Source organism: Lagopus muta, chromosome 1 (genome assembly GCF_023343835.1).
Source record: "Lagopus muta isolate bLagMut1 chromosome 1, bLagMut1 primary, whole genome shotgun sequence".
Classification (NCBI taxonomy): Eukaryota; Metazoa; Chordata; class Aves; order Galliformes; family Phasianidae; genus Lagopus; species Lagopus muta.
The window spans coordinates 6,363,219-6,379,093 of NC_064433.1; the positions used below are offsets into that span (position 1 = coordinate 6,363,219).

The window sequence follows — 15,875 nt, forward strand, 5'->3', positions numbered from 1 at the left end:
AGCAGGCTATGACCAATCTAGAATGAGTTGCTCTTTCTCCCTTTAATTCCAAGATACCATCTATGTGTATCTACCTTTCAGACAGCTCCTTGCTGTTCTGTTTGAAACGTCTGACCAGGCGTTAACAACCCACTGTCCTGGTAGTTTATTAGATCTTAAGATCTTAACCAGCTTAATGAGCTGATCATGTGACTAACCAGAAGAACAAAATAAGGAAAACTGCTTCCAAAGAAGGTATGGCTTAGGAAAAAAAAAAAAAAAAAAAAAAGGAAATTTTATTCAGAATGGTATCAATTTTCTTTCAGGAAAAAGTGCTGCTCTAGAGCTGTTCTTGTCATTTTTTTTTTTTTTCCCCTAACTTGTGAGTTTCATAGACAAGTCAGGAAACAACACAGAACTCCCAACCCCAGTTCTTTTCTTTTTACCTTGTTCATCAAGAAGCTTTTTTGTAAGATCTTCCGCTTCATCTCCACAGTCCAGTTCCAGTGGATCATCGTTAATATCCAGGTTCTCCAGCTCCAACTCCAAATCCTCACTCCCAGGAGCTGCTTCCTTATTATCTTTGGCATCTTTTGAATCTAATTAAGAGTTAAGTAGAAGTACTAAATCATTAAATACATGCAATCATGATTAGAATACGAAGACTTGCACTGCTAAACTTACATCTCTCTAGCAATGCCTTTTTACCTTATTTCCTTTCACCAAGTCCCCCTAATTCTTGAGTCTACACTCCTAGCTGCTAGGTCTCAGAGCTCTGACATCCTTCATACAGCTTTATCCATATGCCTGGAAACTGCAATTATTTAGCCAGACAGGGTTCTGCTATGCATTGCCAGCAGTTTTACTTCTTTCATTAGCTCTGAACTATACTTGAAATGTCACTGGATGATATGCAGACGTTCAAACACAATAAAAATGATTAGAAAAATCAGCAATTTAAGTCTGGAAGTGTTTGAAACTCGTTGCCAAGCAAAATTGCATGCTGGAAGGGTCAGACACAATGACCCAAATGAATGAATACATCACAAACATTACTTAAAAACAGACATTTAAAGGTAGAAATTCTCACTTAAGATTTGCACAACACATTCTTTGTATGTCAACTGATAGACAAATAGACATAAGAAACTGAAGTATTTTATGCAGATCTACAAAAAGTAATAAAAAAATGAATGCAAAAGGTACAGCTGATGGAAGATACTTAAAAATTGATCTGCTGTGCAAAAGATCTAATGTGAATCATATTTGTCCTTGGGATAAAAAAAATATTATGAATTTCTAGATGAAGATTCAGAAAATAGCTAGCATTTTTCTTGGACAATAAAGCTGGTCCAACACAAAGCAATGTAAACTACAGCCTACAACCTTTTGCTATCCTCCTGCAGACCTCCTTCAGGTATCATTTGATTTTTTTTTCCTTTGGTGATGTGTAATTTTCTATGTAAATAACTGTAATAAAGTACTTAATTATTTATTTTTTCTTAACACACACTGCAAACATCATATGAAAATCGCTGAGTTATGAAACAGGTAACCTATTCTGAATCAGACTAATACACTTTTGAACAGACCTCAAGGATTTTTTTTTCCAGTTGCCTCCAAATTCCCTGTAGACAAAGTTTCTAATCTCCCCTGGGCAACCTGCTCCAATACTTAATTCCTCTCACAGAGAAACTTTAGAATTTAGAAATTAGAAAGGAGGCTGTGAGCTTGGAAGTTGAAATTCCATTCTGACCCCACACTGATCTAGCACAGATCTATCAGCAAACTACCAAGTGTCTTTGTTCACATTCTAAAAGCTGTAACAGTGGCCTTATTCAAACATGCATCTTCTGTCATGTTTGGAGTCAGCGATGGCAAACGTCACTTTTAACCCATTATAACTAAGACAGATCAATGCCTGGCTGTGAACCCAAGGTCCCATCAGAAGTGAAGAATCGTCTGTCCTTAAAATCTACTGGACTTTTATGATGAGATGCCCATAATTACCAATCTCGTGAAAACACAGAGCGAACACTACCATCTCTCAAAGAAGGCAGACTACTAAGTGTCCCCACAGAGAAGGCAGCATTAACTGACACTGCTCAGTCACCAATTATTTTCAGTTTATAATTCCATTAGCATACAATTGCATTTACTTTTTTTCCCCTCAAGTGCCACTCAGGTAATACCTATCCCCACATACATGACACCCTGAAAACTCACCCAAACCTCTGTATTGTTCTGATGACCAGAAATTATTTTATTACAGGCTCACTACTTGCATCAACTTTGCTTATCTGTCAGAAAAGATTTATTAAAAACAAACAAACAAAAAGCAAATAAACAAAAAACTCATATGTTGAAGCATTCTACCTCTTGATTCATCTTTGCTGGAATCCTTGCTCTGAGAACACTTTTCATTATCTTTAAACAAAATTGCTGGCACAAAAGCCTTCAAGTCAATGAGGTTCTCATAGAAGTTTCTAGCATCCTCATCTTCCCAGATACCCCCTTCCAGGTCATATTCTCCAGGCTTTCCTGGTGTGAAAATATCAATGCCAGGTCCATGTTCTGCAGAAATGCAAAACCATAATGAAGTTATTTATGCAAATTTCTCACCTTAATAAGGAAGGAGACATCTTCAAAAACTACAAAAATACACATACTTTCAGAAACACATTAGGCTGCTCATCATTGCCATTATTTTCTCATAAATGTAGCACTGTATACTTTAAGTTAACTTGTAGTAATCTAATCTGAATATCAGATATTTCAATATGCAACCTTAAAGTTCTGATTTTGCATTCACAGAAAAACAGGCAATATCAGGGAGACAGTTAAAACAAGTAGAGGCAATAGGCACATTACGTCCTGCATGATGAAATACACCCAGTAGAATTTAAAGAACAGAAGGTTACAAAGCATAATAAAGGCAAAGCACTCATGAAATACAGCATTTTAAAGCTCAAGATCACTTCAGATGGAAGGTACACTCATTCCAACAATAGCTCTGAATCTACATTCTGAAACAAGGCATTGAATAGCTTTGCAAATGAAATGCTGTACTTCCCAGAAGGTCAAAGAAGCACCCAGTGACTTACCTAGTAACAGTACGTTCCTACTCATAACACAACAGAACAGATTTCAAATTCATTTTAGAACAATACTGGTTTATAAAATATGCAGTTATTTAAATATTAAGAAGGCATTACACTAAATGGAACATTTTTGAATTTCCATTTATTCCAGTATTACCTGAAACGATTTAAAGATATATTACTTCAAATACTGTGACTACACAGCATACATGTTATGGTTACAGTTGCACGTTAAGTTTAATTACTTAAATAAGTAACACTGTTATTTACTCCTTCATATCTTCAAGGGGGGGTGGGGGAATAAATCAAAATAAGTGAATGGAAAGAGCACATCAGCAAGAAGCTTTAGCCAGCTACCCCCACATTCAAACCAGCATCCTGTTTACTTGCTCCTGTAGATGATTGCCTACCCTCAGGTGTTGGTTTGTCCTGGGGAAGGTCAGGCATATTTTCATCCAGGATATCAGCTAGAGACTGAGAATTTGCCAACAGTTTCTGATAAGACATCGCAAATTCCTCATATTGCTTGTGTCGATCTTCACTCAGCTCACCCTTGGAGTGAAGAATGCGCCTACAAAGATCAAAGACACAGTGAGACAACTTTCTTTCTTAAAACGTATTTGAGCCATGCTGAATCATTACCGATTTCTCTAGCAAAGCTAATCTTCCCTCTGAGGGGATTGCACATCTACAGGAGACATTTGGGCAATGCTCTCCAACACCCTCCGCTCCCCAAAAGCTGTACTGATTAATGAGCTGTGTATAACCAAATGTAGCATAGTCACAGATGCTCCAACCTTCCAAAGAAAACAGCTGACAAAAAAAAAACCTTTTTTTTTTTTCTAAACTTGATTATCCTGTAACAGTTTAGCACTAGGAACTCCTGTAATAAAGTGCAACATTCAGCTAACACAGAAGTTGGATAAAAGCTGCTGTACATCTGTAGCCGTACAATTCCTTGCCATTCCAATGATTCATTGGAGGACCAATGCCAGGAGGCTCAAATACAGTAGTGCATTAAAACAAGCTGAGTTATTTCAAGGCTGTCAGTCCAAGCTGAGAGTAGTTACACCTGCTCTTTTTCTCCTTGTTCTTTCATTTCTTTCATAAGAAGTACTCAAGCTAATTTTAAAACTGAGAACTGCTTTCAAAAGCAGCTTCTGCTTGTAAGAGTATAAGCACTGCTTGCAATCTTCTCTGCTCATAAACTTACTTTTCTTACCAACCTAAATACAGTTAATATCCAACAATTCAATCAAGTCAACACCTTGCACCAGCTTAAATCTGGTCACACTTTTTTTAAAACAGACTGGACAGTGAAGTTCAAAACTGTTATTCTTTTTTTTTTTTTTTTTTTCTTTAAAGAGCATTCCATGTAACCATTAAGTTTATACATGTCTGTCTCTCTCTGTTCCACATGAGTAGTGCATAAAATAAACAAAACCTCACAGCATCTGCCTGACATAAACAGAGGAAGTTTTTCACACAGAGGGTGATGAAGCACTGGAACAGGTTGCCCAAGGAGGCTGTGGATGCCCCATTCCTGCAGGCATTCAAGGCCAGGCTGGATGTGGCTCTGGGCAGCCTGGTCTGATGGTTGGCGACCCTGCACGTAGCAGGGGTTTGGAACTGGATGATCATTGTGGTCCTTTTCAACCCAGGCCATTCTATGATTCTACACTCCCTACAGAAACATGCTATTCAGAATGGGTTGAGACCACAAAAACTTCAGTTGCTTTCTGAAAGGTGTATTAGATTGACATCACTCTGCAAAATCATACACCGATTACCAGGGATGCAAATTATGGATTTATTTCTCATTTTAGAAAGAAAGCTTTGCCTCTACTTGGAAAGGATTCCCTTCTGACTGCTCCAATTCACTTTAATTCCTGATTTTAAGAAATGGAGGTAACCTAAAGTTATCTATTACGTTGGAAAACATCAAAATCTGATGTTAATTTTATAGAAGTTTAAATGGTAACATGCAACTTTTTTCACAGCAACTTTGGTAACTATCAGCCAGTTACCATATATTCATTTTTTAGTTAAAACAAGCAAAAAGTGCACTTCTGATTCTGGTAGAGTGTTACACAACTTGTGAAGTCTCATGTCAAAAATAACTACTCAGAGCAGTGCCCCTACAGACGCCCGAAATTCCAAGTGTCCCAGACTTTAAACAAGAAATCTCAAGACCCTTCAGTAATTTGAACTAGAAGTACACAACACTGCAATCTCTGCTACTGCTAAGCTTGCCACAGATGACTGATAATTAAATTATCATAGGCTTTCCTTAAGCAGATAAATACACAAATCAACCAATCAATTTAATGCTAGCAAAAGCTCTATTTCTTGTCCCTCTCACAAAGGCACACCCAAGTAACGTGCACTACCAAGCTTCAGTTTGTGTTAAATTCAAGCCAAAGCGTGCCAAATAATCTTTCAACAGCACAATTTGTTTTTACATGCAATCAACATTACAGCACAGGACACTTAATCTTACTTTAGAACTCTTCAGAACTTTGTAGAGTGCCACAAATCAAGTTCATCAGATCTTCTGATTAAGTTAAGCATGTTTTAAGAAGTTTAAAGGATTTTCTTCCATGCTTAACCACTTCTGAGAACTCACACTAGAATCTGGCAATCCAATAGAAGAGCCTGCACAGCTTTTGCTACGGGCTTCGCTATGCAATCAGGTGATCAAGTTCTACTGTCCAAGTGTAGCTCAAAATAGTTTTCCTAATTACCCATCTGCAGGCATCTTTGTGTGTGCAGAAACCTGGCTTCAACCAAATGCTGTGGCAGGTAATGAATTTGTTGAAGCATACAATAACATGTTAATTCATAATTAATTCATAATTAATTCAACCAGCTCAAGTTATCTCACAACAGCAGTTATTCTCCTGACACAGATGAATATGGCACACATTCACCTGGAAGAATTATCTCCAACTAAACGTGCACCAGGGAACAGCTCAATTCCATTTCACTCCACTACTTCTGGAGTAACAGCTGAAATAAAAGCTGTTGAAACCCTATCAATTTTGCTGCTAACAAACCCACAGAGGACTGCTTTTTTTTCCCCTCAGTAAGATTGTTGACTTTAAACATAAGTATTCATATATGTATTTAAGTATATATAAAAATAAAAGTAAAACCATACATACAGTCTTTTGAATTGGAAGGGACCCTTAAGAGTCACCTGGTCCACAAACAAACCACAACCCTCTTCAGAAATTCAGTTTATGAATATTTCTCTCGCATTCTGACTTCCTACCAACCAAATCTCTGTTCTTTACCTCACAGCCTCACAAGTAAAACTCAGCAGAAAAGATTTTTCATGTCTCGTTTCAGATAAATTTACTTCCCAACTTATTAAGCAGCTAAAACCAACATTTAAAACTTCAGATAAATGTAATTATTTTCATCTGGTGATAAATGATACTTCTTCATATTCTTCCACCAAAACAAGGCTTTGTGCTTAATCTCACAGGATAATTCAGATTGGAAGGCATGCAAAAAGGTCTCTGTTTCAATCTCCTGCTTAATGCAAGACCAACAATGAGATCAGACTGGGTTGCTCAGGGCTCTCTCTACGCAGTTTTATAGAAGTTCTTATTCAAATTCACAAACAATCACTCAAGTACTTTCCCCTAACCTGAATCACTTATGTTCTCTCATTTTCTTACTTCTTCATTCCCTCAGAATTTCTTTCACTTAAGTCCCATCACACAAACTCTACGACTGTTCATTGACACTGCGGCCAAAACAACAGTGTTACAGAATAACAGAGTAACTGTGTAAGTACAGAGGTTTATACTGATTGAATTAAACAGTGGCAACGGCTAAGTCAATAACTTCCTTTAAAGCAATAAGTTAGCTGGAGAATTAATGCTAGCTCAAGAGTGAGTTTATGATGCCCTGAAACACAACAGTGGACTGAGAGCAGCTAGGACTGCAGCACAACATCTACCAGCATAGTGGGTCAAAGTTGAAAGCCTTGATTTGGGAATGTCAGATTTGGATGTGTTCCAAGCATACATTTAGAACTGTGCTAATGATCAGCATTTTGACTGAAACCTGTGGATACACACAGTACCACATCACATATCACTCCTACCAGCCTGGAGTGCTTCCAAGAGATATATAGCTATTGCAATCATTTAGGACCCACAGCTGGCTTTAGGTTCACCCTGAGACTGACAATTCAGGATGCTTTAAACAAAAAGCACGTTTTTGTTGGTTTTTTGTTTGTTTGTTTTAAACAAGTTTGTTTATGGTAGAAATAAAATTATTCAGATCTTATAAGGTATACATATTAATTCTTCAACATTAATATTTCACATATATAAAAAAGGATTTGAATCAAATTGTCTGTACCTTTAAGCATCTGCTTATACAAAAATTGTAAACAATGAAGTTTTAAAGGGTACTTTTTTATTCCAATCTTATTTTTTTTTTTCCAAACTCACTACCATTGGCAACACTGGTACACTAAAAGAAATGCAAATGAGCCAAAAACATCGTGGCATATGCTCCGTTAGATAGGTGTGGGTGGAAAGGGAGAATTCAGATTATGTCAACTGGAAAAGGCCAGTAGCAGCTGGTAAATAAGCAAGACACTCAAGCTGCTATGGGAGCATCACCAAAATAATTTAATTAAGAGAATTAAAGTTCAAAGTCAGCCTGCACTTTCTTCAAAGATCCTTGAGGAATCTGGGTTTTTAGCTTCTTTTTGTTTTGTTTTTTAATTGTTCTTTAAGTATTCAGAGAAAGCTTAGAACTCTTTACAGCTTGATTGGATTATTTGATATATTTTTAGGCATATCACAGAACACACATCTCCTGCACACCTCTAACAAGACACTTGTGGTGACAAATATTGCAACATATCTAGGCATTTCAAAACCAAACTATTGTTTCCTCCATAAACAAAAAGCAACATTTAAATGTCACCTGTTTTGTCTTTCAATATTTTGTAGCTCCCTGTGGTCCCTTTTCAGGTGTTTGGTCAAAGACGTAAAGTACTCCTTCAACAAATTCTGGAAGGGCTGTTGTTTCTCTGGGCTAATTATCTCACTAGGAGGAAAGCTCAAGTTAAACTTCTCTGCAACAGTTTTTACTTTCCTTGGTACCAAACCAGCAATGTCATCTCCACAGTGCCGACAAAAGCTGATCACCACAGAAACATGAGTGTGGGATTCTCGATCAGCGTTAATAATATTTTTAAGTTGCTCATAGATTAAAGACAAACCTTCCTTGTCAGTGAAAATCCCAACTATAGTCAATTCTGCAATGAAACGCAAATCAGTTCTTAGCTTTGTAATGTTGGGAGTCTTCTCTTCTTTCCTTGCTTCAAAATGCTTTTTCCAAGCCTGAAGCAATGAAGGGGCAAAATCAGCATAGCGCTGGTGAAAGAGAGAACACAAGTGCACAGCGCAGTTCACATCTGATATTTTCAGTTTGGCTTCCACAATAGAAGCTACTGCTTCTGCAATGTATTTGCTTAAATTCAGGCTATTAAAATCGTGGGACAAGGAGTCCCTTTGTTGCTCTGTAATGGTTTTTAGCTTCTTAACAAAAGCTGTGTTCTTCTTCAGACTGGAGTCTAATCTGCTGAAGAAGTTTTCCTCGGGGCGACTGTCTGGCGCATTCTGGTTTTTGCTGCGAAGCTCCTTCCTTGCCTGATGGCGCTCCCAGGCCTCCTGGTGCAACTGGTGTGCTTCCTCTTTTTCTCTAGGAAAAGAAAAACGAGTGATTGTTGTTACAGCACCTTACTCCCACATTAACGGGTCAAAGAAAGCGAGTTTGAAATCCTCCAGTAGAGCTGAACAGTACTAAAAGACTATTTTTTTAGTATTTAACAAGTTAATCCTGGAATGCTAAAGCATCTGCTTGATCAACTACTGCTTGAATTTATTGCTCCAAAAAGCATGTCCCATTTGTTACAACACTGAATTTCTCACGTTCTTCTATGCAGAACATCTTAATCCCACCAGACTTGCAAAATATAAACATGAAACTTGATTTACTCCTGACTGAGATTAAGTTATTACAGAAGAGGACAGCAATCTTTTAAGAAGTTACTGTATTAGAGCTAAGGGAAATCTTCTACTCCCAAACCACTGAAATTAGGGAAAACTTGAAACAGCTGAATTACATCTGCCCCAGCTAGAATTTGGCTATGACATTGTTCCCCATCTTCAGAAGTGACATACTTGATATACAAGAATGTCCAGAATCTTGGCTTTACTGTCCTAACGATGCTATCTTCAACACTGCAAGACCCTTTGACATCATACTAAAAAAATATTGTCTTGGTAAGATCACATATTGAAGTGATGGGTTATGTTCTGCGTTTGCCATCCATGTATCAATTGACTAAGATCAGTGCAAAGCAATTAGAGCCACTGCTCACAGTAGAGTTGCTCCCTATACGGTCTGTGGACTCACAGATGTTGTCCTTCCAAACTTACAACACTAACAATTCTCTATCTCAGAATAAATTGTGCTTCTTAAATTGTGCTTCTTCATTGTCAATCTGGGCTTCACACGATTACCACACAGAAAACACCACCAAAACCCCATCCTAAAGATAAAAGTAACAGAGGTTAAGAGATGGAAAGTCAAAATGGTGTAAAAACTGGTATCCTCACGCAGGCACATGTGATCTGTAGCACGACACACAACTTATTAACTCAAACAGTTCATCTTTTCTAACTCTGCCCACAGTCCCCACAGCAGGACTATAGCATTTGGCACAATTAAAATACTTAAGTACAACTTACTTCAGCTGAGCAGCTGCTTCTTCTTGTTGACGTTTAACTTCCTCCTCTTGCTTCTTTTTCTCTTCCTCTTCATGTTTCTTTTTTTCTTCCTCTTCTTTCTTCTTTTGCTCTTCTTCTGCCTTCACTTTATCCTCTTCCTTTTTCTTCCTGTCTTTGTCTTCTTTCTTTCTTTTATCCTCATCCAATTTTTTCTTTTTGTCTTCAGGAACCTTTACAGTCTCTCTCTTTACCCCAACTTTGACATCATCTTTTGGCTTCTCCCTGGTGCTCACCGGTCGCCTTTCAACAAATTCTTTTTCCTTATTATTTAGCAGAGATTCTTTTTCATCCATATTTGCTGACTTTTTGCGCTCAGCTGGCATTGTCTTACCCAGGCAAGTCTGCAGAATCACAGGAAAATAAATACTGTTAACCCACATTTGATATATTAAAGTCACTCTCACAGCCCACCCGTACTCAATTCTTAACTGACCAGAACAGAGGTTTGACATACATTTGTCAGAACTAAGGAAGAGATCTAAACAGATAAAAAGTAATCTTTTCATTACAGCATTACAAGTCATAAAGTCAAGGTTGTGATAAAATAATTTGGATAATTTCCACGTCTAAGTTATTACAGTGATGTTCTGAACAAATTGTGAAGTTGTTCTCAGCAGAAATTGTGAAGTAAAAGCATTTGAAATTTTTGCAACCTGACAAATGTGTAATTTTAGTTCATAAACAGAAATTCATCTGAAAAAGAAAAAATCCAAGACTGATGAAAATGAATTACTGTAACTTAAAACTAAAAATATTTGATTCATCAGCATGCATCAGCATCACCTGTCCTACTGAGATTACTACTTGTCACATAAGAACTCTCCCTCTTCTAATACAGGATCACAGGACAACACAGTTTTGACCTGAAAAGGTCCAACGTCCTGCTCAAAGCCCACTGAGTTCTGATGTCAGACAAGAATGCTCTGGGTTTTCCCAGTGCAGTCCTAAAAACCACCAAGGAAGGAGATTGAAGCCCTCCTGGACAACCTGCTCCAATGCTTTACTGTCCTCATGGTGAAAAGCATCATCTCATTCCCACCCTCCCAAGATGCCCCCAATTGCTGGGAGCATTCTTCCACACAGCACAAGTAGCAGCTGGAAGAATGCTGTGCTGAATAAGGTGAGTGCACGAGCCTCCCTGCCAGCAGAACAAACCAAAAAACAGAAAGGCTGTAATTAGCAGGAATTATCAAAGGCTCCAAACCATGACTCTACTCAACTGACTTGTTTTTTCCTCCCCTATGACTTGTAAGAGCTTCATCATCTTTAGGGTTTTCAGCCCTTTATGCCTTAGTTCTATTCGGTGAAGGGATCCAAAAGACAACATATACTCAACAAGAAAGGACAGACTCACAGAATAGTTATGACTTGAAAGACTTTGGATGTCACCTATTTCAAGGTCTTGCTGAAAAGGGAGTCAAGATTAGGATGCCCCACGAAGTTTTGAGGATCACCAAGGACAGAGATATGACAGCCCTACTGTGTCCTTGCTCCAGCAACTGAATATTCAGTATTGAAAAAAAAACTTCCCCTATCATCCTTGAATTCAGTATGCCCCAACTTGTGCCCATTTGTGCTCATTCCTACCCATGTACAGCTCCAAGGAGAACTTGGCTCCATCTTCTCTGCACTGTCCCACTAGGTAGCTGCAGGCAGTAATAAGACCTCCCCTTCTCTTCTTACAGATGAAGAGACTGTTCTCTTTGCCTTCAGACATTGCATGCTACAGCCTCCTAACGATCCTGGTAGTTCTCACAGAGAATTGCTCCAGTACAGCAATGACTTTCTTGGAATAGAGAACCCACTACTGGAGCTGGTACCCAGACGTGATCTTGCAATCACCAAATAAAGAGGAAAAAAACTTTGAAGCTGCTGGCTTGTTACTACAGTCCAGAACACTGCTGGTCTTACGACAAGGGCATTCTGCTGACTTGTGTCTAGTATCAGGTAGGGCCAGACAGCGCTGAAACAGTCAAAAGAAACAGGTAAGCCTTATTTACCTCACACTAAATTCATAACTTACAAAAAAAAAATGCATTTTATATCAATCATAAGCTGTATCTCACTCTCCTTCATGCTGTTTAGCTTCAACGCACTGATAAATTGCAAAACTTTCAACTCCAGATCCAAGAGCATTGCAAGGCATTTAGCAAAATGCTTGCATGTTAGAAGAACCTCAGTCCTAGCTCTGCAAATGTTTATCCATCATTTTCTACTTGCATATGCTTAAATGCAAATATAGGTAGAAGTGATGGATGTGGAATCTCCTGAAAAAGCATCACTTTTATTAGTAGTGCCTGTTTGATTCCCAGTTACCACTTCTTGCCTTTCTACGTTTCAATTAGACCAGATGATGAAAATAAGCTGGATTCAAATATTCTGTGCATCTACTCAACAAAACGGGGTAATGAGGCACATCTCAGGCCAGCTAGGAATGCTTCCAATATTGTTTTTGACTATTTTGAAAGATAGTTATAACCAAGACATCACACCAAAGAAAGTTTATTTCTTACTAAGTAGTCCACGTTCCCTGCCCCCACTGTGAACTACAACACAAGAGATCCATATATTGGCAATCTCATGTGGAACACCTGCATTTTTTCAGATGTTTGCAAGTGTCTTACGAAGAGAAGACCTAGCTACAAAATTTAACAGTGTTCACATACAGGCAGTGACGTGTTAGTGGTAAAGAAACCATCGGGGCCTTTTTGAAGGCAGCTGGCAACAGCACCAGCAAAGAGACATTTCTGATGCCGTTCTGTGGAAGCGAGACCAATCAAATCAGCACAGCTTACACAACTACTAGCAAATCTGGCTCCCTAATGCATGTCTACAACCAAAAGGTTTCACAGCTCAGCAACTCTGAACTACTTGGATTTCAAAAAGCTGACAGACATCAACTTAAAACAGCATTATTATGAAATCAATACTTAACGCCAAAACAAAACAAAACAAAAAAAGAACCCAAACAACTAAGCAGCACTCAGAACTCCTTCAAGTTATGGGTCAGAACTAATTTCCCATCTCTTTACGCCATGTAAATGGGCCCTGTTCCTTACACACTCATCTGGGAGACGGGAGTCCTGCACTCATTTCACGTTCAGCAATGTTAAGTCCATTAATCTTTTTGCACTGTGAATCCATACTGTTAGTTCCAATAGTTCCAGACAGCAGTTTAGCTGCCATTATCACCACTGAAAAAAAAGTGGGAGGAGGGAGGTTTTCAGAACTTAAAACACTGCTGTAACACACTGCAAGCAAGATTACATCTGGTGTCACGCTGCATGAAGACTTTCCTTTAATTATATCAAAATGTTTTCCCACCAGGAAAGTTACTCAAAACAAATTAAGACGTATCCAGTTTGCTTGTATAAAAGCAAGACAAAAAGATGTGATAAAAGGGATGGAGCACTATGATTTCACAAGGGAACATTACCTACTTCCCACACCCCTGTAAAACCAGTGACGAGCCATTAGTTTACAACGGATTTCTGACCTATCCCACAAGAGATACAACATTGCTCACTGTCTACCATATTAAGCCCTTCCAGTTGTGCTGGCAGCTCATTTATGCCCACCACCAATTTATTAAAGGAGGCAGCTTAGCGTGGTGGCTTCCAGCTCTACGCAGACTGATTCACTGGTCAGCTTGTACGGGTCAGCCAACAACATGAGCAGAACAGAAGTGCCCACAGAGCACATGCTGTATAGCCATTCTCTCCTGAGAAAGTTAGTTTCGGTCTTTTTTCCCCTCAGCTACTGGTTATTATAAGACCTGTAAACAGTTCATACCTTCAAAAGATCTAAATTGGATGAAACTGGTTCACTAATAATGGGAAATGGAGAAAAATGGTAACAGGCAGAGGGCTTGCCTTGGTCTCATTCCCACATGAAGTTAGGCTGCAAGGTACGGTCCAGGTACACAGAATGGTAAGGAAACATTAAGATGCGCATCAACAGAACTTCTATTTTGTATCTAATGCTTATGTGAATGCACTACTGGAAAGGCAGGATAATGACAAGAGCTTCATAAGCTGACAGAAGGAATTAGTGCTCATTGCTGGCAATTAGAAAGGACAAGACACACACGAGACAACGGGCCCATAAGCTCTTGGTCTTTCAGCAACACACTTCCAGAATGATATTTGAGTTTTCTGAAACTCTTCTTAGTTCCAACACTTAAAGGTGCTGCTTTCCCCAGAGAAAACCACTGAACTCTCTCACTACTTGAACCACCTTTACTCATCTTAATTTTCTCTTTTAAAATTGTAGCTGAATTTTTACTTAGTTTTTTTTTTCATACTAACTTTAGTATTTGAGACATTTATGAAATGGGGTTCACAATACTCCAGGCTCAGAAACTTTACTTTAAAAAAAAGTCCTTGAAATACAAAGGTAACAAGTATCTATGTGATACTTAATCTGAAGGAAATAAAAGATTCATAGAAGTTACTCAGCATCATTAATCTAGCCACCATTCAGAATAGAAGGATAAACATCACCACCTTGGCCTGATATGCTAAATACTCACAAACCAATAAAAATCTGTTGTTACAGACTGCAGTACCAGAATCTCAATCCTTACAAACACAGCTTTGGCTGGGGGGAGGTGGGGAGAACAGACATACAACTTTACTAATTAAGAACAGTGATTTACTTCACATATTTTTTGTATTGGCACTACAATTTCAATTGATCACATCAGCATTCCTTTATGCAGGTGCTTTGTTAGGTAAGGGAAATAAAGAACAAAGACGGGAAGTCCCACTTCTGACACTTTGGAAAACCTCAAAGAGCAAAAGACAAACTTCATCAGAAAGCACATCACCAAAAAAAAGAAATCAAGAGTCTCAGGGAACGTGAATTGCAATTAAAGTTTCTCTTAACTTTAAGTTAGGGACATATGAAAACATGATGGCTGGTCAGAGAAAAATCAGCCTAGGCACCACAAGTTTCTGACAAACGAGATGCGGAGCTCTACAGGAAATCAGAGCCACGGAACAGCGGGGGAAGGGGGGAAAGGGGAGCGATTCGACAGGACTGCTGAGCCAGGCGGGCAGTTTTACTTTCGATTCCACGCCTCAGAGCTGTCAGAGCTGCAGGAACACCCCTTCCTCCGAGGCCCGAAGGCAGAGATAAGGCGCCAAGCACTTCTCAGCCCTCCCCTCCCTCCGGGCCGCTCCTAGCCGCGCACACGGGCCCTCCACCCGCCTTCCCACAAGCCCGAAGGAACCGCCGCCGCACTGCACAGCTCCCGCACCCAGCCCTTCCTCCTCACCCCAACCCCGGGCCTCCGCAGGCCTCTCCCTCAGCCTCCTCGCGGCTCCCGCGCCCTCCGGCCCCGTTCCTCCCTCGTCACGTAAAGCGGCACCGCTCCACCCTCCGGGCCTCCCGCCGCCCCGCGCCGCCCCGCCTGAGGCCCGCTACCTGCGCCCGGTGCAGGCATCGGCCCGGCCGCCCGGGGAGCGCCGCCTCCTCCGCCCGCCGCCGCCCCCTCCCGCCGCTCGAGGTCCCCTCGCTCCGCTCCCCTCACGCCGCCCCGCCGCGCTCCCTGCCGGGCAGACCGTCGCGCCGCCTGACCGAAAGCGCCGCTCGAAACGAGCTCGCTCCGCGCTCCTCCCGACACCCAGACGAGAAAGAACGGGCGGCGAGGCCGAGCCGCGCCGCTGCGGAGATCTCGGATGGTTCGGCGAACCGCGCATCCCGAGAGACGGGCGTCAGGCGGCGCGGCGGGCAGCCCCGGGCGGGGTCCTGCGGGCGGGCGGCCCCGCTCGGGTTACCGGGCGGTGCGGAGGCGGAAGTGGCTGCGGGCGGAGGGGAGCGGCACGGCGATGCTTTGCGGTACCGCGTGACGTCACGGCGGGGCGCTGCTGTGTGTGTGAGCGCCGCGTTGCGTCACGACGAGGGGCCGTGTGGTAGAGTCCTTCAGTTCGTGAGTGGCCGCGGAGGCGGCGCAGCCTCAACATCCGCT

General features: G+C 40.6%; 1 protein-coding gene across 6 annotated transcripts in view; it reads right to left on the bottom strand.

The window, feature by feature from the left end:
* Positions 1-15,683, bottom strand: part of UPF2 (UPF2 regulator of nonsense mediated mRNA decay) — a 55,841-nt gene extending 40,158 nt beyond the window's left edge. For 2 of the 6 annotated variants that reach the window (XM_048962747.1, XM_048962794.1), the window contains exons 1-6: positions 15,183-15,294; positions 9,866-10,245; positions 8,034-8,813; positions 3,491-3,651; positions 2,356-2,553; positions 426-578 (exon numbers count right to left, since the gene is read on the bottom strand). In XM_048962747.1, coding sequence (XP_048818704.1) covers positions 426-578; positions 2,356-2,553; positions 3,491-3,651; positions 8,034-8,813; positions 9,866-10,227 — 1,654 coding nt within the window. In that variant the 5' untranslated portion in view covers positions 10,228-10,245; positions 15,183-15,294. Of the gene's footprint in view, positions 1-425; positions 579-2,355; positions 2,554-3,490; positions 3,652-8,033; positions 8,814-9,865; positions 10,246-15,182; positions 15,296-15,331; positions 15,432-15,484 lie in introns of those variants that run through there. The other 4 variants (XM_048962767.1, XM_048962756.1, XM_048962786.1 and 1 more) reach the window with 4 other exon arrangements.
* Positions 15,684-15,875: the final 192 nt, after the last annotated feature.